General features: G+C 42.1%; 1 protein-coding gene across 6 annotated transcripts; it reads right to left on the minus strand.

Annotated features, from left to right (window-relative positions):
• Nucleotides 1-3094: 3094 nt before the first annotated feature.
• LOC120055702 (nucleolar transcription factor 1-A-like) lies at nt 3095-20979 on the minus strand. 6 transcript variants are annotated; one of them, XM_039003613.1, is made up of 20 exons: nt 20788-20979; nt 17100-17204; nt 16595-16776; nt 16321-16404; nt 16017-16172; nt 15688-15752; nt 15351-15471; nt 15081-15191; nt 14654-14775; nt 14146-14287; nt 13765-13806; nt 13530-13643; nt 12944-13105; nt 12500-12628; nt 11426-11511; nt 6605-6794; nt 6253-6300; nt 4516-4659; nt 3817-3912; nt 3095-3665 (listed from the first exon to the last, which is right to left on the minus strand). In XM_039003613.1, the coding sequence occupies exons 2-20, from the start codon at nt 17158-17160 to the stop codon at nt 3594-3596; spliced, it is 2127 nt and encodes a 708-aa protein (XP_038859541.1). In that variant the 5' UTR covers nt 17161-17204; nt 20788-20979; the 3' UTR covers nt 3095-3593. The 6 variants fall into 6 exon arrangements, with proteins under 6 accessions (XP_038859541.1, XP_038859539.1, XP_038859542.1 ...); XM_039003611.1 differs by having other exon boundaries at nt 3817-3909; nt 13506-13643; XM_039003614.1 differs by having other exon boundaries at nt 13506-13643; nt 16658-16776; nt 20788-20978.
• Nucleotides 20980-21441: the final 462 nt, after the last annotated feature.

Consider the following 21441-nt stretch of genomic DNA (forward strand, 5'->3'; position numbering starts at 1 on the left):
GTAGCGGGGTAAACGGGCCGTGGCTCGGGTGGCTGTAGATGTCCTGGAGGGCAGGCAGTGTGCCCAGCACCACCCTCAGGAAAGCCTTGTGGGTGCGGACGGTGCAGTTGCCGTACTAAGCGGTGATACAGCCCGACAGGATGCTCTCAATGGTAACATCTGTAGAAGGTAGTAGTTGTCTTAGGGGCCCAAGCCAAATTTCTTCAGCCTCCTGAGGTTGAAGAGGTGCTGTTGATCTACGGACTATTTCTAATATAGCGTGACAAAATAGTTGTGTTCATTTTAGATTTTGACCAGCGTATTTCTATAGTTCTAGTTTTGATCAGGGTTTGGTGTGGACGAGTGGGAAGTAAGTTGTTGTTGTTATTGTAATAGTCATACGGAGATGACAATATTCTGGCGGTGTATGAAAAAAGAAGTCCCTTTTTAAAAAATATAAGTTTTATTGAAATGCAGTTGTGACGCATGTCGGGACTACTTTGGTTGGTTGGGACTGTGTAATAGGTTCCCCTACGGACGTCAGAACCGCAACTAACAAATGGGGCCTCTTCATTGTGTTTTTGAATCCTTGTGTGCAACGTATGTCGACGAATGGACTGTAGGATGTAAATGAGGGATGAGGATGGATAAATGTAAGTTAATGAAAAAAAAGTGTTATATATTTTTGTCTTCACTAGAATGGCTTTTCCAGTGTCCAGAACTAAGCAGTGCATGTTGGATTCGTCTATTTTCTACTTGGTCTCTTTGTTTTGTCTTTGGTACTTTACTTATGACATTCAATGAATGACTTCATTCAGAGAGGAATTTGTGATTCCTTAAGTGAGTTTCCACCATTGCATTGACAATGAAACAAGTTTTCCAGTGGGGAATTGCTAGACACCAGTCTAGTTAAATTAGATGTATTGTCAGTTCCATAGTACAGTGAGTGTATTGCTATGAAATAGACAAGTGGATACAGTTAATCTGAGAACCTTTTTGTTATCTGTGGCATTTGAAATGGAACCCTGACCTAGGTTTCGCATGATTGAGGTAATGCAGTGGTTTGCATGGACAAATTGCAAATTGGTGTTTGATACTGGACTTGCTGACAATGACCCATTTTATTTCGAGTTTTTGTCTCAAAGCGATACAAATATTTGTAGAGACAGTCCATTACCTTGTTACACGACCCCAAACACTTGGACTTTGTAAGGTAGGCAGAATTGGCCTTTTTGGATTTGTAATTGTGGTTTCACCCCAGTATTACTAGGTGTTTTGTCTTTGCTCTCAGTTTATGTAGCCGATCAGGAAGACAATAGGGTAACGCCAAGGCTTTATATTTACACTAGATGACGCTGTGATGAAGTCACCGTGCCTTCATCTTGGCACTCCCCAGGCAAAGCTAAATGCAATTGTTTTAAGGTCATACCAAGGATCATTTTACTATTTGATCGAAGACCCCTTGAAGTATTAAAAAAAATAGTAAATTATTTGATAGAAAGAAATTGGGCCTTACTACTATTAGCCCATGCAAACGCATTGTATAACATTCACTACATAAAACAGCTAGCCCCCCCCAAAAAAATCTAAAGGAAGTTTGTTCTGAAGTGTCTGTCCTTTATCTGAATGATCAGGATTTTTGTTTAAAAAAATGTTTACATGTATCTAACCCCTTTTTTGGCACTAAAGTGTCCATATATAATTCCATAAATTTGTTCAACTGGTACCAGGGGACCTTCAGGCCAAAACAACCGACATATACGTGTTCGTCAGAGTCATGTTTCCATAGAGGGTTCATAATAGTATGTAGGCCAAACTGTTCGGATGCCACTGACAATTTTGTGAGAAGATCGATTTTCGGGATGTCTCATGGTCTTTCACCGCAGATGTGGAAGTGTGACATTAGGCGGATGCGGTGGATTGAGATGCATCCCATGCATAAATAACAGATTTTTAATGGGGATGTTTTTATTATGCGGAGTTGTGGACATCGACCTTACGGGGTTTATATTAATGAATGCATTTGTAAGGATCCATGGGCTGTTCTGAATGCTTGTTGCAAGTCTTTACAAAGCACTATAAATGCATTATGCACAGGTGGTTGAGTGGTTGTATTTATTGGTATCACTCCTGGTACAGGGGATGTGTGTGTGTGGCTGTATTATATCTGGGGAAAGACTAGTTTGGAGATTTCAATATATATATATATATATATATAAACAATGTCTGTATAAAAACAAAAGCAACATGTCATTTTTGTTTTGTGAATTATGTACATTTTACATAAAGACAGTATGAGCAATTGTAATTTGATTGTTTAATGGAAAATTGCATGACTTAATTTTGACATTGATGCATCAGAAAAATTTAAAGGTGGACTATGCAGAAATCACTGCCATTTCCTGGTTGCGAATATTCTAATAGTTTGCCTAACTAATTTCAGTTAGTGACAAAACAAGCTAGTATATAGTGTAGAGAATCATTGTACCATTGAAACTGCTATGCAAAAACTGAAGACCGGGAAGCATAGAAATAGATCTACCGCTTCTTAGACTTGCTTTCAGTGAGTGATGGATCTGTAACACACATTTGTGAATTTGGTCAGGTTGCCCAAAAAGTTTTTGCAGATGTGTTCAGAAAGGGATCCTTTTGCAATGTCAAATACTGAAGCTTAATACATACAGGTACTAAAAATTGTTTAGGGAAATCAACTACAGCCAAGGTTAGTGGAAAAAAGTATGGCTGTATTTTGTGGATCGTCCCTTCATAGAAATGTCTAATGCTGCGTTCATGCCCAAGTCAATTCGTAAATATCAGTTGGATGCATTTACATTTGAAACTTGTTTTTCCTTAGGTGATAGAGGTCCGCATGTGTGAAAAGTCAGAGCTCAGGGATGATAAGACTAGTAAGTACATGTTCAAGTGCCACCTGCTCACTTGGTTATGAACGCTGAATAAGTTATGGCTAGAAGTAGTGTACTATATGGAATAGGCTGCCATTTCGGTTGCAAACCTACCCCATCAGTAACAGAGCTGAGCATACTTCTTACATTAAAGCTCTATAAATCCAGTACAATCAAATATACATCAATTAACGGTTGAAATCACACAAGAATTCACGAGAAAAAAGTGCATTTTATTTCAGAGGGTTTGACCAGATGTTTCAATGGAGGGAAAGCAGCAACAGTCCTCTGCACGGACTGTTAAGGACAAAAAACGGCAAACTCCTCAATATGCCCCTCCCAGTCAAAAACTCTGTAGAAACCAGTCTTGTTCAAAAACATAAAAAAAGCCTCAACCGCTTTAATTAGAAATTTCCTTCAGTTTAAAAAAAGAAAGTGTCGCAACAAGTTCATAATAAACACCTAGAAAGGCATTGAACGCGTAACAAAGCCCCTGTAAAAGATCTCGTCCCAGTTGAATAAAAGTGCTCCAGGTCAACAACGGGGGGAGCATGACTTTTCCATTCCTCGCTTTCTCCAGTCTCTCATTTCTCCTTGTGAGAAAGAGGTGGGAGCAGCCAATGTGTGCGCGGTTTGATGACGCCGCTGTAACTGCGCCTGACTCGCGAGGAGGTGTGTCCCGCACAGCCCCTCCTATTTGGGGGGGGGTGGCTAATCTGAGTCCGAGTCACTGCTGTCCTCTGAGGAAGAGCTGCTGGAGCCCTCGGATGGGTCATCGTCATTCTAGAGGACAGAGACAGTAGAACATCTGGGTCAAATCCATTTTACTATTAGTGCCGTGTTTGATTTAGTTTACCTAGTACAATGGAACCAATCAAATCTCATACTTTATAGTATTTGACCCAAGTCTACACTAAAGCATAGTGCTGTTCACCTCATCGTCATCATCTTCGCTGTCGGAGCTGCCGGACGATTCTTCGTCATCAGAGTCTGACGAGTCCGTCTTATCATCCGAGTCGGACGTATCCTGCTGGAGAGCACAGGGTCACGCCTTTACCGCAAACTCACATGTTTACAGAATGGCACACAGGCGTGCACACTTATAACAGCACATGGAATACACAATTACAGGACAAACACGATAGCACAAGAAATACCATGCACACAAACACCCTAAGATAACAGGTTAAACACACAAACTAAAAACATACTGACGTAAAAGCATGTAAGAGTAACCAGTGTCATACTCCAACTGCCGCAGACTGTTTGAGCCTTAATCACAGTAGGGACTACTAAAGCTCACAGAGGAATCCAGGTCTTGATGATCTACCATAACTCAGTGTTTCCCAAACTCAGTACTGGGAGCCCCCTGGGTGCACGTTTTGGTTTTTGCCCTAGCACTACACAGCTGATTCAAATAATTATACTGTTTAGTGCCCGGGGGGCCCCTGCTTTAACTAATCCTAAACCATTAAAATTGCAGGAGCCCACACACACAGCCCAGGGTACCACAGTCTGACCACCACCCATGCCGCTGCCTCAAAATCTGAGTGTTCGTGTGCAAGTGAGTGATTGTGACTAATGCTTCTGTGTGTGTGAGAGAGAAGCAGTCTGGCGAGAGCGGCGGAGTTACCTTGGCCCGGTACGCCATGGCCCGCTTGCCCCCTCCGACCCCTGCTGCTGCGGCTCTGGCACCTACCGCCTTCCCCTTCACTGTCGCCATCATACACACCTTGGCCCCCTGGGCGCCCCGTGCCTTGGTGGTGCTCCGCCGTTTCTGCATGGGGGGAGCGAGGGGGTGGGAGCAATTGAGACGGGTGGAGGCGAGATGGGGAAGGAGGAAGAATTAGGAGGAGGATGGATAGATGGAGGAAGGTGGGTGGGTGGTGAGGGAGAGATCGAAGAGGGAGAACAGGGCGGCAAAGATGGAGGGTGGGCAGCACACAAACACGGTTCAAGTTCAAAGCAATGATGATTAGTAGCTAGATGCTAATATGATTACGTTTTCCCCCCCATTCAAATGCAGTAATGTTAGATGCCCGCTTGTGCATACAGATAGTCACTATTGCAGTCACATCAGGCTACAAAGACCGAACAAGGCAATTTAATTTAATCTAAATCAAATATAATTGGTGTAAGCTTTTAGTACTCCAGCTGCAGAGAAGAGAGTAGCTGTAGCTATGGAATACAACTATTATAGCATTAGTGTTAGGGGTTATAGCAGGAGTATGACAGGTTATAGCAGAAGTGTGAAGTTCTACAGCTGCACCATCAAGAGCATCCTGACTGGTTGCATCACTGCCTGGTATGGCAACTGCTCGGCCTCCGACCGCAAGGCACTACAGAGGGTAGTGCGTACGGCCCAGTACATCACTGGGGCCAAGCTTCCTGCCATCTGAGTGTTTGTGTGCAAGTGAGTGAGTGTGACTAATGATTAATGCTTCTGTGTGTGTGAGAGAGAAGCAGTCTGGCGAGAGAGGACCTCTATACCAGGCGGTGCCAGCGGAAGGTCCTAAAAATTGTCAAAGACTCCAGTCACCCTAGTCATAGACTGTTCTCTCTGCTACCGCACGGCAAGCGGTACCGGAGCACCTAGTCTAAGTTCAAAAGGCTTCTTAACAGATTCTACCCCCAAGCCATAAGACTCCTGGGGCGGCAGGTAGCCTAGTGGTTAGAACGTTGGGCCAGTAACCGAAAGGTCAGCTCGGTGATTCAATCCAGCAACAAGGTAGAAATCTGTCGTTCTGCCCCTGAGCAAGGCAGTTAACCTACTGTTCCCCAGGCGCTGAAGACGTGGGTGTCGATTAAGACAGCCCCCCGCACCTCTCTGATTCAGAGTGGTTGGGTTAAATGCAGAAGACACATTTCAGTTGAAGGCATTCTGTTTTACAACTGACTTGGTATCCCCCTTTCCTGAACAGCTAATCAAAGGGCAACCCAGACTATTTGCATCGACCCCCCCCCCCTCTTTTAGGCTGCTGCTACTCTGTTTGTCTATGCATAGTCACTTTAACTCTACCTACATGTATATATATTACCTCAACCTGTGACCCCACACATTGACTCTGTACTATATACCCCCTGTATATAGCATCGCTATTGTTATTTTACCGCTGCCGTTTAATTATTTGTTACTTTTATTTAAAGAATTGTACTTCTCTATTTTTTACTTAACACTTATTTTTCTTAACTGCATTGTTGGTTAAGGGCTTGTAAGTAAGCCTTTCACTGTTATCGGCGTATGTGACAAATACGATTTGATTTGAAGGGTTATAGCATGAATGTATGTTTGTGGCATTGTATATGAAGTGCTATGTTGAATGAGGGTTGAGTGGGATGTCAAGAACATATTTGAGAGAGTGCAACTCACTGTGGTGGAGAACTCTTTATAAACCGCTCGCTCCTGGGGAGAGAGAGACTGAAGGGGAAAAGAGAAAGAAAGACGGAAAAATAGAAATTACAAAATGAATTCTGTTAAGACTGATTTCTTCCAAAGGCTCGGATGTTAACATTTGATCTATCATTTCCACTGTTTAATGATTTTAGAAGAATACAACACAGGTTATACGTTTGTGTCTTGTATCAATGTCTCCTTATGCGATCTCTCGTTCCGTTTGATATTTTAATGCTTATTTTCAGGCAAGGCGACCTTCCGTGTCCACTGTTCAGAAAGTTGCCTAACAAATAGTCATTCTTTGACCCCAAAGATTACCATCCCTTACCTTGACCCAGGCCTCCAGCTCGGCCTTGTACTCAATCTGCAGCTCCTCCACCAGCTTCTTGTACTTGTCCTTGTGGCTCTGGCTGAGCTTGTGCCAGCGCTTGCCGATCTCCACCATGCGCTCCTTCAGGCTGAAGTGGTTTAGCTCGCCGTTGGTCAGCAGCTCCTGGGAGAACATCTGGTAGCCGCTCCTGCAGAGAAAGAGGGAGAGCGCGACAGGGAGAATGGTTTAATTCAAGATGAATTACATCCACAAATCAGTCAATACAAACTAAGGGTGTGAAATTTTAAATTAAATGTAATCCTTAACATTAAGAGACAAAAAATCCCTAAACAGAAAATTGTTTTGTTTTTTTATCACAGTGCAGTTATCACAAAACGACCACTAACAGGTCCCACTCCTCATCCTAAAGGGAAATATTTAACAAAATAGGCCTACCTAACACAACAATGCTGTAATATTAGTAAGAGGGGATATGCAGCATCTTTCAAATTATTTGCCACAGATACAAAGCACTACACACATCTAACAAAGCGCTGATTACAGAAATTATTGCAGTTGATATGCGGCCAAATTAAGGACTGCCAAGCCCATTTGAGCCGCAACTCGTGCTACGGAAACAGGTGCATCTCTTTCATCAACATCACTGTTCACCGTTACTCCCATTTCAACAGGGTGTTATTCTCTTTATAGTGGGAGTTGAGACCTAATGCAGCTAGCTGTATAAAGCTACAATTCTTCCCTTTTTAACCAGTAGATACCCACATTTGGTGCTTGTTTTATTTTGCCCTGTGTTTCATTTGTGAGTTTAAACTTAGTGGGCAGGATTTTGTTAAACATGAAACAAAGTAGGCCCCTAGAATAATGAATACACAATTTGCTTTCATCAAGACAATGTTTTTGTTGCGTATTTCAGTCTGGAACATGTCTAAGGTTATGGGGGGTTGTAACCTATTCTAAAAATGGCACACTATAGCAGTTTGGAAAAAATCATAAAATAAACCTAGAAAAAACTAATTTATTATTCTAAACTGCATCATATTTCCCTACTTTAAATCAACCAGTCCATTTTGAATTTGTGGTAAAGCCGTTGTGGTTTGGCAAGGAATGTAGCTCCTCTACAGTTGTTTGTGTAGCCCATCAGTTAGAAATGACTGCCTCTGAAAACGTATCTATCTAATGGGAGGCGCGCAGCATTCGTGTGTGTAGCGGTAATGGTCGGATCGAAATTGAGTGAGAGACACGTAAAATGGAGGGAAAAGAGAATGTAGGGAGAAGAACTGTGATCACTTGGCTGTTTACTCTTTGTTGCGAGTCGCTAATGCACATAATGAAATGGAAGGAAGTCAACGTGAATTAAAGGTTGTCTTCGGGATAAAATTTCACTTGCCCAAAGCAGATTCCAGATGCCGCTCCCCTAGTGGTCACACCAGGCAATATGATTTGACACGGAATTTGATGAAAATGTCTTATTTTAAAGATGCACTATGTAATCGCTCCGCCATTCCCTGGTTGCAAAAATACTAATAGTTTGCCTAATTTCAGTTTATGTAACAAAACAAGCAAGTATAGTGTAGAGAATAATTGTACCATCTAAACCACTGTGAAATATATTTTCCATAACCAAAAATATTGTATTTTTAGCTGTTTGAAGATGGTGTACAAAACCGAAAATAAAAACTAAACTTCAGAACGGGAAGCTTAGAAATGGACCACATAGAATAGATTTACCGCTTTTTGGACTTGCTTTCAATGAGAAGGACAGATCTATAACTCACATTTCTATGTGAATCTGGTGGGGTCGCCGAAAAAGTTGAATGTTGTCCATTTGTCGCATCCCTAATACAAACGGCAATCCATGAGCAAATGAATGGTCCTAGGTCTATCTAAATACACTGAACAAAAATAAAACGCAACATGTAAAGTGCCCCATGTTTCATGAGCTAAAATAAAAGATCCCAGAAATGTTCCATTTGCACAAAAAACCTTATTTCTCTAAAAATTGTATTTTATTTAACTGGGCAAGTCAGTTAAGAAGAAGAAATTCTTATTTACAATGACGGACTACCAAAAAACCTCCTGCGGGGACGGAGGATAAAACAAAATGCAAATATAGGACAATAAAAAGCCATTCTAAAATGATCAGTTTTGTCACACAACACAGATGTCTCAAGTTGAGTGTGTGTGCAATTGGCATGCTGACTGCAGGAATGTCCACCAGAACTGTTGCCAGAGAATTGAACATTAATTCAAGCTGCCTCCAACATAATTTTACAGAATTTGGAAATGCGTTCAACCGGCCTCTCAACCGCAGACTACGTGTACAGTATGGCGTTGTGTGGGCGAGCGGTTTGCTGATGTCAACGTTGTGAGCAAAGAGCCCCATGGTGGCGGTGGGGTTATGGAGCAGGCATAAGCTACAGACAACAAGCACAATTGCATTTTATCAATGGCAATTTCAATGCACAGAGATACCATGACGAGATCCTGAGGCCCATTGTCGTGCCATTCATCCGCCGCCATCACCTCATGTTACAGCATGAAAATAAACGGCCCCTTGTCACAAGGATCAGTACACAATTCCTGGAAGCTGAAAATATCCCAGTTCTTCCATGGCCTGCATACCCACCAGACATGTCACCCATTGAGCATGTTTGGGATGCTCTGGATCAACAGTGTGTTCCAGTTCCCGCCAATATCAAGAAACTTCGCATTGCTAATTGAAGAGTAGTGGGACAACATTCCACAATCAACAGCCTGTTCAACTCTATGAGAAGATGTGTCGCACTGCATGAGGCAAATGTTGGTCACCCCAGATACTGACTGGATAAAACATATTTTTTAAGGTATCTGTGACCAACAGATGTATATCTGTATTCCCAGTCATGTGAAATCCATAAATTAGGGCCTCATTTATTATTTCAATTGACTGATTTCCTTATATGAACTGTCTCTCCATAAAGTCTTTGAAATTGTCACATGTTGCATTTATTTTTGTCCAGTATACATATTTACAGTGCCTTTAGAAAGTATTCACACCCCTTGACTTTTTCCACATTTAGTTGTGTTACAAAGTTGGATTTAATTGTAATTTGGTCAACAATATGTCAAAGTGGAAGAAACATTTGAACACTAATATATTTTGATTAGTTACATATTATACCCCGAGTCAATACACGTTAGAATCAACATTGGCAGCGATTACAATCCAAGTTTTTCTGGGTAAAATCTCTAAGAGCTTTCCACACCTGGATTGTGCAACCTTTTCCCAAATGTCAAGGTCTGTCAAATTGGTTGTTGATCATTGCTAGACAACCATTTTTAAGTCTTGCCATAGTTTAGACTTAAATCTGCTTGAAAACCGAACTCGGAACATTCACTGTCTTCTTGGTAAGTAACCCCAGTGTAGATTTGGCATTTTAAGATTTGGCATTTAATTTATTGTCCTGCTAAAAAGTGAATTCATCTCAGTGTCTGGTGGAAAGCAGACTTAACCAAGTTCTCCTCTAGGATTTGGCCTGTGCTTAACTCCATTCCATTTACTTTTCATGCTGGAAAAACTCCAGTCCTTAACAATTACAAGCATACCCATAACATAATAATTCAGCCACCGCTATGCTTGAAAATATGGAGAATGGTACGCAGTAATGTTTTGTACTAGATTTGCTGAAAACATAACATTTTGTAGTCAGGACAAAAAGTTAATTGCTTTGCCACATTTGCAGGATTACTTTAGTGCCTGGTCACAAACAAGATGCATGTTTTGGAATGTTTATTCTGTACAGGCTTCCTTTTCACTGTCAGTTAGGTTAGTGTTGTGGAGTAACTACAATGTTGTTGAACCATCCTTCAACTCTGTGACTGTTTTAAAGTCACCTTTGACCTCATGGTGAAATCCCTGAGCGGTTTCCTTCCTCTCCGACAACTGAGTTAGGAAGGACGCCTGTATCTTTGCGTTGCCTAAGTTAATTGATACACCAGCCAAAGTGAAATGAATAACTTCGCCATGCTCAAAGGGATATTCAATGTCTGCTTTTTTAAATTTGTACCCATTTACCAATAGGTGCCCTTATTTGCAAGGCATTGGAAAACCTCCCTGTTCTTTGTGGTTGAATCGGTGCTTGAAATTCACTGCTCGACTCAGGGATCTTACAGATAATTGTATGTGTCGGGTACAGAGATGAGGTAGTCATTCAAAAATCATGTTAAACACTATTATTGCACACACAGTGAGTTCATGCAACTTATTTAGCATATGTTTACTCCTGAACTTATTTAGGCTTGCAATAACTTATTGACTCAAGGGTTGAATACTTATTAACTCAAGACATATCAGCTTTTCATTTTTCATGAAAAATCTGTAAACATTTTGAAAAACATAATTCCACTTTGACATTATGGGGTATTGTGTGTAAGCCAGTGACCAAAAACTCAAAACGTTTTAATTCAGGCTGTAACACCAAAATGTGGAAAAAGTCAAGGTGTCAAGTGTCAATACTTTCTGAAGGCACTATATAAATTGATAAAAGGACATACAAGGGACCTACACAACTAGCAACATACAAAAGTAAGTGAATCTAAGAGCTTCTAGACAAAGTGCCTGAATAAGGTGGTGAACGACATGAAAAAGGAGCAAAACAATGATAGTCACAGGGTGTGGAAAAATAATAATAAGAAAATAAGACATTTGGGGAAAAGGGACTGAGCAAATAGACAGAGAAAATGAAAAAGAACACGGATAAGCCAAGAAAAGAAACCATATGATAGAAAGACACCAATAATAGCAATAACACTCAAAAGAGTCGGCGTGTGGATACTCACACTGGTGGCTTCTTGGGCTCCCCTTCAAACTTGGGTTTCCTCTGGCCTGCTCCTGACTGGGGCGTTCTAGACTCCAACAATTCCCTCTGTGGGACAAGAACTGTCATTACACCACGAGCACAGTCCACCAAACGCACACACACCTGGGTGTACTGTACATGTCAAAAACTTGGAATACTATCCCAAGGGTTCCATTGTATCGGGCAAATTATATCAAGTATTTGACTCAGGTCAGCAATATGGTTATGGCTCATGAAAATGACACACAGGGACAGTTGAATGGATAATCAATAGAAATACACATTATACTTTTTTTTTTTTTTACCCCTTTTTCTCCCCAATTTCATGGTATCCAATTGGTAGTTACAGTCTTGTCTCATCGCTGCAACTCCCGTACTGACTCGGGAGAGCCACTCCGAAACACGACCCAACCAAGCCACACTGCTTCTTGACAAAATGCCTGCTTAACCCGGAAGCCAGCCACACCAATGTGTCGGAGGAAACACCGGCCACCTGGCGACCGTGTCAGAGTGCATGCGCCTGGCCCGCCACAGGAGTCGCTAGAGTGCGATGAGACAAGGACATCCCTGCTGGCCAAACCCTCCCCTAACCAGGACGAAGCTGGGCTAATTGTGCGCCACCCCATGGGTCTCCAGGTCACGGCTGGCTGCGACAGAGCCTGGACTCGAACCAGGATCTCTAGTGGCACAGCTAGCAACTGCGATGCAGTGCCTTAAACCACTGTGCCACTTGGGAGGCCCTCACATTACATTCTTCAACAGTGTGCTAACAGTGACATCCAGCAAACAAACACACAAATGTCAAGACTCTGGTACAATGGCAGATAGCAGAAGAAACAAAGAAGAACGAGAAAAACTGAGATCACGCATTCAGACGGGACAGATCCACCAACTCCACTCTCCGTCGGGGGTAGCTTGGAGGAGGGTGTGCGGCGAAGAGGGATGGTGGAGAGAGAGGAAAGAGAAGGGGCAGGGGGTGGGGAGGGCGACCAACATTTTGACATTTCTTCAGCACAACCGAAGAAGACAGCGGTCAAAACATCTGGTCACTGACCACGGGCCGGTACTGAACCTCGTATCGCTTCTGGTCATCGGCCGCCTTCTTGATCCACGGGATCTTCTCCTTCTTCTCCATGGCCTTCCAAGCCGACTCCATGGCACTTTGTGCCTTCTTGCGGTCACTCTGTAACCACAAGACACAGGACACAGAATTTTTATCCCACCTTAGGACTGTATGGATTAAAGCGCATCCCTAGATGCAGTACGGCAGGGGTCTTCAACTGGCGGCCCGTAGGCCACAACTGGCCCACGAGCCAATTTGATTTGACCCTATTTTTAAAAAAAAATGTAAGTTATGTTGTTGGGAAAAATAACTACTTTAATATAAATGTAAAACACTAAAATCAAATAGAAAACTATAAAAATGTATATGGACCTACAGTTTATAAAAAATGTTTTATTTCGGGCTGTTTGCGGACACAAAATGTTGCTCGCTCACCCTGTACTTGGCCAGGTAGTCTCCTATGACGCTCTGTTGCCACATCTCCTCGGCAGTCTTGGGCGTCTCAGGGATTTTGGTCCTCTTCTTGCCGTCGCGCTTCTCTTTCGCCGTCAGGCCAGCGTGCACCCAGTGCTCCAGCTCAGCTTCGCGACAGCGCTCCTGAAGGAATGCAATAGAGACAAACCTGGCGTCAATGCAGGTGACATATACATTGTGTACCTAGTACACCTTTAAAACAGAGGAGGCTAGTGGGAGGAGAAATAGGAGGACGTGCTCATTGTAATGGAATAAGTGGAACGATATCAAACTATGTTTGAGACTGTTCCATTTTTCTATTACAATAAACCCGTCCTCCTATAGCTCCTTCCACCAGCATCCACTGCTTTAAAATGTAAACGATCCACCCTCACTGTATCTTAACAGCTCAAACATCCCCATGACCCAACATATGAAATACTTAGTAAACCTTACTTGTGACTGACCAGGTGAAAAAAAGCGTTCACTGTAACTTAGAAAGCTATATCCCAACTTGCCAAGTGGCTGATAGGTGGTGACATACCTGTTGTAGTTTTGTGAGACCCACCTTGGCGGAGGGGGACTTGGCTCCATGCGGGCTGCCAGCAGCCCCCATGCCAAGCCGCGAGCCCCCCAGCTTCTCCTCCGTCATCACGCGGTCCCTCTCCTCCTCCGGGAGACTCTGGGGAAACAGAACCGACAGTGGCTTTCATAGACTTCCATTTCTAAAACTCAGGTCAGCTAAGCATGTGTAGTGTGATATGTACAGTACTACAAATATGGTTATATTCAGTTCTACTTACCTCTAGAAACCTCTGTAGGTCAATTTCATACTGCTTCTTTTTCTGTAGCCAGAAACACCAGCAGCGGGGTGAAAGAAAGAGCATTGCTCAGATTTGTGAATGGCAAAACAAACTTTGTTATCATGACAGAAACCCTTTCAAACCCTCACAACACTTCTACAGCTATAAACAGGCATTTCTCTATATTTTCTGCAAGGTTTCCCAGAAGCAGCATGACATGGCAGCAAAAAACAAACAATTGAAACCAATAAGAGGCCAAAATACTCGAAGCAGCTATTAAAAAGAAGCAGAGGACCTAGTCCGGGACTTGTTTACGAAATGAAAAAGAAAATACTGGTGTTTCATTGCATTTCCTCATGAACAGAGCTGAACAAGACTGACCTGCTCGCAACGTTTCTGAAACATGTCCTTCTCCTTCTGCGTCATCACCTTCCACTGCTTACTGCACAGCACCATGCGCTCCGTACTGGGAACATCCTTCATGTTCACCATCAGCTCGGCACAGTATAGGGAGTAACCGTTCCTGAAGACCAAAAACCATTAGCTCAGCGCCATAGAATTCAACTACACCACAGGTCTTTAATAAACCCCACAGAAACCAAGAGCTAACTTAGTGTTTGAAAATAAATAAAGGATCTCCTATCTATAATCTCTGGATTTAAAAAAATTATGAGGGCAAAAATCCCTTTTGGTCTTTACAGAACTGCCTAGAGACCACAGGGGTCTGGCAGTGGTAAGCGCTGCCGACACTGGACCACATATTTCCTGGCGACGGGGGTTTGAGCGCCACCTCAGTCACTTTTCTGTGCCCCTATACATTCTTCTACCCTCTCTCCACTTGCCCACTATTCTTTCATTCAAATGATGTGACTCCGATCAAGCAACTTACGGCGGTGGTTTGGTTGGCCTGCCGTCAAACTTGTCCTTGAGCTGCCGCTCGGCTTTGGTGAGGACGGACTTGACGTGCTCTTCAGCATCTGGATGGGCCTCTTGGTAGACCTTCATACTGCCCTGTAGTGATAACCATAGATTCAATCAAACTTTTTGGTTGACAATGAGAAATGATGGACAATTTCTCCTCGTCAAGACTTATTCTGTGAAATTGTAATCGATTGTGACTTTCGAAAAGGGATTAAATACTATTTATTTAGAATGTGCATGTTACTCTCTAGGCAGTGTATATCACGCATGATGAAGTGGAAAATGTGCTGGTTTACTCTACCAGGAAAAGGTAGTAAAGATTTACCAAGTTGTGTCCTGACAAGGTGCTATACTATTGAATATTTACTCTTGACCCTTCACCTCTAACCTCTTACCGCATAGTCTTTCTGCAGCTCCAGGGCCTTGCTGATCCATTTTAGTCTCTTCTTGTCTGAGAGCTGGGACCACTGTCTCCTCAGAGCCTCCTTCAGCTCCTTTTGGCTCACCTGGTAACCCCAGAGAAAGGAAAGGCATTCATCATTCACCACAAAGGATTCCAACAGTGACATTTTCTTTTGAGGGTGAATTAATGGAAGCACAACACTGAACAGTTCCATTCAGTGAAATCCCAGACTTAGCTGGATGGGTCCTCTGCAAACACTCACATCAGGGTGGAGCTTCATGTAGGTCTTCTTCTCATGGTTGTACCACAGCTGCTGGGGCGTCTTGGGCTTCTCAGGAAGGTCCGACTTCTTTCTCTCCTCTATCAACTCCGGGTGGTCCTCTCTGGACGTGAACAAGAGCAAAGACATTAAGGCAGCTGTATATGGGTGGTATACCCTTTCATCAAATAGATAGAGGAGTGATCACTTGCGTTTTTTTAAATGGAAATTAGTCAGCTTTGGAAAGTGTTGGTTATTACTCTGCAGAGGAAGTTAATTTGGCCACTGAACACTAAGTAACTTGTTAACCGGCTTGAACGAGACAGAAAATGCCACTCACTTGAATCGGGCCATATTCTTCTCATAGGACTCCTTCTCTTGCTGAAAGTCTGTGATGTACTTTTGCTGTGGGGAACAGAGAATAAACCTCAGTCAATTAGCTATTAACTGAAAAACTAACAGAGCTGCTACAATTGAAGAAGTGTAGCTGTACAGAAAGCTATCAAATCTGAAGCAAGAAAATAAAGTAATTAGTTCAAGTAAGTGTATTCACAAACCACTCTCAGTTTTCTATACAATGATGTCATGTTTAGATGCGAGAGCTGCTTTGAATTAAATAAAGATTATCCCAAAGGCATAATGAAAGCGCATGGTAGAGTTGACCATCACCTTTTTCTTGTCTGGGAGCTCCTTGTATTTCTTGGACAGAATCTTGGTGAGGTCAAGGTTGCTCATCTCCGGGTGGATCTTGGCATACTTAGCTCGCTTCTCCATAAAGAACCGGAAATACGGTGTAAGTGGTTTCTTTGGGAAGTCTGGGTGTGTCTAATAGGGTGGAAACAGAATAATTGTCATTCATATGGTAGAAGGCGTGAGATTGGCAACAGTATTGTGAATGATCCAGTCTTCTCCTCCAAATAACCCTAGTATTTCATGGAATGTCATTTGTACAAGGTCAAATCTGATTCTTTACCTTCAATTTCTTCCCTTTGTAAGGGTTCTTCACAAACTCAATGACGTCAACTATGAGCTCTGTCATAGTCCTAAACTTCCGCACCTGAAGAGGGTATCAAATAGATTAAAAAAACTGAAATTCTGTTGTAAACATTTTCATCGTGCCATTTTGCCAGTAGATAGAGACTACAGACATTTTTTATGCAATTTCTGTGACACTCTTCCCTCCACAGATTCAACACAGAAAATAGATTTTCTGCTTTTGTGATTGGCTGAAATTGTGATTGGCTAACCTCAGTGGACACCTTTGCCCACTTCTGTTTGCACATGTCACCAGTAAAGTCTCCGAAGCAGACCTTCTCCCAGTCAAAGTGGGACTCTGTGGTTTTGTATTTCATGGCATCACCATCAGGCAACAGGCTATGAATCCTCTCCAAAAGAGTGAGGCAGTCCTCCTTACTCCATGCATCCACAACTAAAACATAGACAAACACACAACCATCAAGCAACATCAAAGAGCATGTGTTTCATTTGTTTTGACTGGCCCCTTTAGTAGACACAATAAACCTCAAGCTGACCCTGGAATAGATAAACAACTGACAGACATACCTAAGTAAATGTCAAACACATTGATCTTTCAAAGTCAACCAGAATTCAACACAATATTACAAGATAAAAACATACTCCTACATCTAATTACATAAGCATGAAGGAAGGAGACACAAAATTACAAAACTATTACTAGAAGAAATAACATAGCTTGTGGTTGATGAATGGTGGTTTGATTATTTAACCTACCTGGCTCGGTTTTTATCTGAATGGTCTGGGAGGCAGAGGGCACACTGCTGCTGCCGTTCATGGTGCAGCGTCTGGGCAGCTCAACTGACCCGATTCCTAGAGATTCTGGAACCACAAAATCAAATCAAAAACTTTATTTGTCACATGTGCCGAATACGTGTAGACCTTGCCGTGGAATGCTTACTTACAAGCCTTTAAGCAACAGTGCAGTTCAAGAAGAGTTAAGAAAATATTTACCAAATAAACTAAAGTAAAAAATAATTAAAAAGTAACACAATAAAATAACAATAACATATACAGAGGGTACCGGTACAGAGTCAGTGTGCGGGGCACAGGTTAGTTGAGGTAATTTGTACACGTAGGCAGATATTCCAATATGTAAAGACCAATAGATCTACACAAGAAGATTTCTCAAATTCAAGAACTGACTTTTGACGTTCCAACCACGGGTTCTAATACGTTATCCTATGGTTATGTCCACGACTAAATATGTTCAAAAACATTGACACGGAGAGGGTGCACGTCGTGCCAATTATTCAGCTGACAAAGTTCAAACGTCTTTACTACAAGTAGGCTAACCAATAGGCCATGCACAGTTGCCATCCTGTACCTGCACAGTTGCCAGGTGGTGTTCCTAATGTTTGGTCTAACAGGTGTCACTGTGCATACAATTTTCCCCCTGGCAACTTCAGACTATAGGCATACACTCTTAAAAACGGCCATGATGCGTTATATTAAGGAACTCTCTTTGCACTGTCGCTGACTGCGAAGAGACCTGGGACTGAGTCCCTGTCAGTCTGCCATCCGAATTTGCTGCAAAGTTCTACTGCGTAGCCTAGGTGAACACCTTACATAGTCATAGTCTAGAACCCCTGTATATAGCCTTGTTAAATGTTATTTTGTTACTTTTTTTTTTACTTTAGTTTATTTAGAAAACCTGCCCTCTAAATTTGCATCACCGCTATTTTGCAGCCCATTATACACCAAACCCAGACTAAACCTTCAGCAGCCCACTAAATTGAGTACCCATTACCTGTAAGCTACAGTGGGCAAGGGACTGTAAATTAGACTATAGCATATCAGCATTATAGGCCTATTCAACGGCTGTGTGAGGAGTGAAGCAGGGATAATTCGCAAACGTGTCTGTGGGAAGAGAAGCAATTCAAGGACCACTCCTGAGTGGAAAATCTGGCGCGGTCCATGAGGAGATGCACTGCAGTACTTAGTATCTGGTGTGGCCACCAGCTGCATTGACTGTTACTTTTGATTTTGACCCCCCTTTGTTCAAGGACACATTATTCCATTTCTGTTAGTCACATGTCTGTGGAACTTGTTCAGTTTATGTCTCAGTTGTTGAATCTTATGTTCATACAAATATTTTCACAAGTTTGCTGAAAATAAACGCAGTTGACAGTGAGAGGACGTTTCTTTTTTTTGCTGAGTATATATATATATATGATCACTGGTGACCAATGATCATAGGCTATAGAAATAATCACTGATCTGACATGACTTGGTTGGTAGCCTAGCATAAAATCTATTTTCAGGCATCTATTGGTGAAGTCTTCAAGGATGGGAGGAATGAAGGCTGGATAGGTTATCCCAAAACAGGGGCACCGTCTCCGTTACAGGCTATGCATTTGTCTCAGCTATGCCGCTAACTTAAGCTACTTGTTCATCGTATAGAGGCTAGTGTCTACTTTAGACCTGCAATAGGCTAAAATAATGTAATGTAAAATTGCTCAGACAGGGCTTTACTATGCAAGCTGCACATCACAGGGGTTCCGGGGCAGCAGATGAGCCCGGGACGCACAATCCTTCTCGACGCAATCCGTGTATTAGGCTACATTCAGAAAATAATATGTTTAGGCCTATTGGGCTACTTCATTGGAATTGTACGTAAAACACCATGTCATTACGCAGATTTGTAAATGAACCATCCATTTCGACATATTGGCTAGGCCTAGCTGTTAGACTCTCTATGCAAGGTGTTGGCATACGCAGGGGATTGAGGATAACATTGTAGTGGATTTGAAGGGAAGCCTGTAGGGACTGATGCACACAACTCCATGTCTTCGCAGTCAGTGACGTACCATTCATTTTCAAAGGAATAAAGATAATTTAGAAAATGATCAAAACAATATCAAAATCTCAATTTTACAGTGTAGGAAATGTATCAATTTTTTTTAAATTAATATTATTCAATTTACACATTTAATTTAAACAAGTGGATCAGAAAATAGAGAACTTAAGAAATTGAAACTAACATTATATTATTATATTTTAATGAGTGTATTAAATCATTAGACTAATATGCGTTACATGGACCATATCATATGAGAGAACAACATTGCGTAGCCTACTTCCGGGCAGTGATAATAATGATAATTGTAGGACCGATCAATGTATTGTTTCATCGTGGGGTTTTTCAATGGCAGCAGAATTATTTTTTATTGCAGATATGAAAATAAGGTTCTTATGCTTCCAAAACTGTACCGCAAGCGTGTGTTAATGTTCAGACCAAGCTACAGGGCTCTTAGCATAACTCCCGTACAGAAGACACCTAGGTCCAATGACAATATGTAATGCAACGGAGTCATGATCAAGGGCTAGGGGCCGATTAGTTCCGCGGCCAGGCGGGCCTTTTTCTGCTTATTTTCATCAGGTCCCTGACCGAAAGCCTAACTGACCGCGACTGGTTTGGGGTATATCGACTAGCCTTGGTAGATAGCCTGGGCGGAGGGAGCATTTTAGAGAAGGGAATAGAATGTTGGAACAGCTTGAACATTCCATGGCGGCGGGCTGAATCGAACTGCCAGAAAGTGCGCGACTACCCTCGCCCGTATCCCCCAAACCGTGGGGCAGCTGTGCACCCGATCGAGGCGCCGCTTTCTCGGTGTATAGGCTACAGTGTTATGGCCCGCTCACAAGGTCAAACTTCGGAACACACAACAGATCCTCCAAACTTATTCGAGAACATAGGCCTACATTACACACAAAAAAACTTGCCACATGCATGCATTTCACACCTACCGATACATTTTGGGAATATCTTTAACAGCCTAAAACTACGAAAATATATACAATGCTCATCATATACTGCATTGAAATATTTCGAGGGGCCGTGGCATTGCTAATGTAATGTACTTCTATTTTTGAGTCAAGGCTACTCATAGCCTTATAAATTTGTCTTGGGAACACCGACCGTTTTCTGCTTGCTACCCCAGTAATGGCGCCCTTATTCCGGCAGGAGTCAAAACGCAGCTTCCGCTGGCACGAAAAGTATTCTTACCAAACACATTTTTGAAAATAATATATTATACAACGAAATGTTACAACAAAAAACGCTCAGTCGACTTAATTTATTAGCAGCCTGGATGTGTAGGACACGTGCATTTTGGTAGTATAATTCGTTATTTTGTGAAAAGTCGTTTTAATAGTATAATTTGGAGGAGATTGCACAATTAACTGTCAATGTGGTTTTATAAGCTACCAAAAAGAGTAAGTGCACATTTCAGAAACGCTTATAAAGTGAGGATTTCCTGAAAAACAGATACGCGAGCGGGCGCATCTGTTTGCTCTTGCCCCAAAGCTCTCACTGCAGAGCCGCCATGAGTGTTACAAAGACTGGGGGAGACACGACTTGAAAATCGCTTATAACGTCGTCAAAACACAACTTTTCACTCACCTTTCGTGACAGTTAGAAACCAGCGTTGATACTAAAAATCAAGGTATTCGTGTTAATTATTTTAGGGCTGTTTAAGTGTCTATTTTTCAGCCGTAAACCCCAGGGAGTCAGGTTGAAACGGATCCGACAAAAGAAGCGTCTGTTTCGGTATGAAACTCCGCCCAACGCCGCAGGGGGAGGAACTCAAAGGGAAAACATGCGAGAGAAAAAAGGAGACAAAGACGGCAGTATTTCATAAGAAATTGTTTGATTGTGGTTCTGTAATATCTTTAATGAGTAACGCATTTAGTTTACACATTTTATCAATTTAAAATCATTTCGATATTTGTTGACAATTCATGATTGTATTTTATTCTTATAGTGATTATCAATAGTGTCTTATTATTTAAAATACTTAATTCTAACTAGACATTTATCTGCCACCCCCTTTATTTTAGCCAGAGTCCATGACGTGCTAAACCGATTAGCGTATCCTCGGAATAACACTGGGCCTCAGAACAAGCCACAATGGGACTTGAGAGATCCAAGGATGGATGGAAAGTTTCATTCAAGGCTCGGATTCGAAAGACACGGGAAAATAAATGAAACGTTCAAGGAGCTTATAGCACTAGCAAGCCATGTATTTGCATGCAGGTGACCTGATAATATCCAATG

The sequence above is a fragment of the Salvelinus namaycush genome, chromosome 11, assembly GCF_016432855.1.
Source record: "Salvelinus namaycush isolate Seneca chromosome 11, SaNama_1.0, whole genome shotgun sequence".
Taxonomy (NCBI): domain Eukaryota; kingdom Metazoa; phylum Chordata; class Actinopteri; order Salmoniformes; family Salmonidae; genus Salvelinus; species Salvelinus namaycush.

Excerpts from the sequence above, each read along its gene's own strand:
- LOC120055702 (XM_039003609.1), bottom strand. The coding sequence starts at position 17,160 with ATGAACGGCAGCAGCAGTGTGCCCTCTGCCTCCCAGACCATTCAGATA. Across the intron at positions 14,288-14,653 it reads AGGCCAACCAAACCACCGCC|GAACGGTTACTCCCTATACT; the intron begins GTAAGTTGCTTG and ends TTTGGTCTTCAG. Across the intron at positions 3,666-3,816 it reads GCGAAGATGATGACGATGAG|AATGACGATGACCCATCCGA; the intron begins GTGAACAGCACT and ends TCTGTCCTCTAG.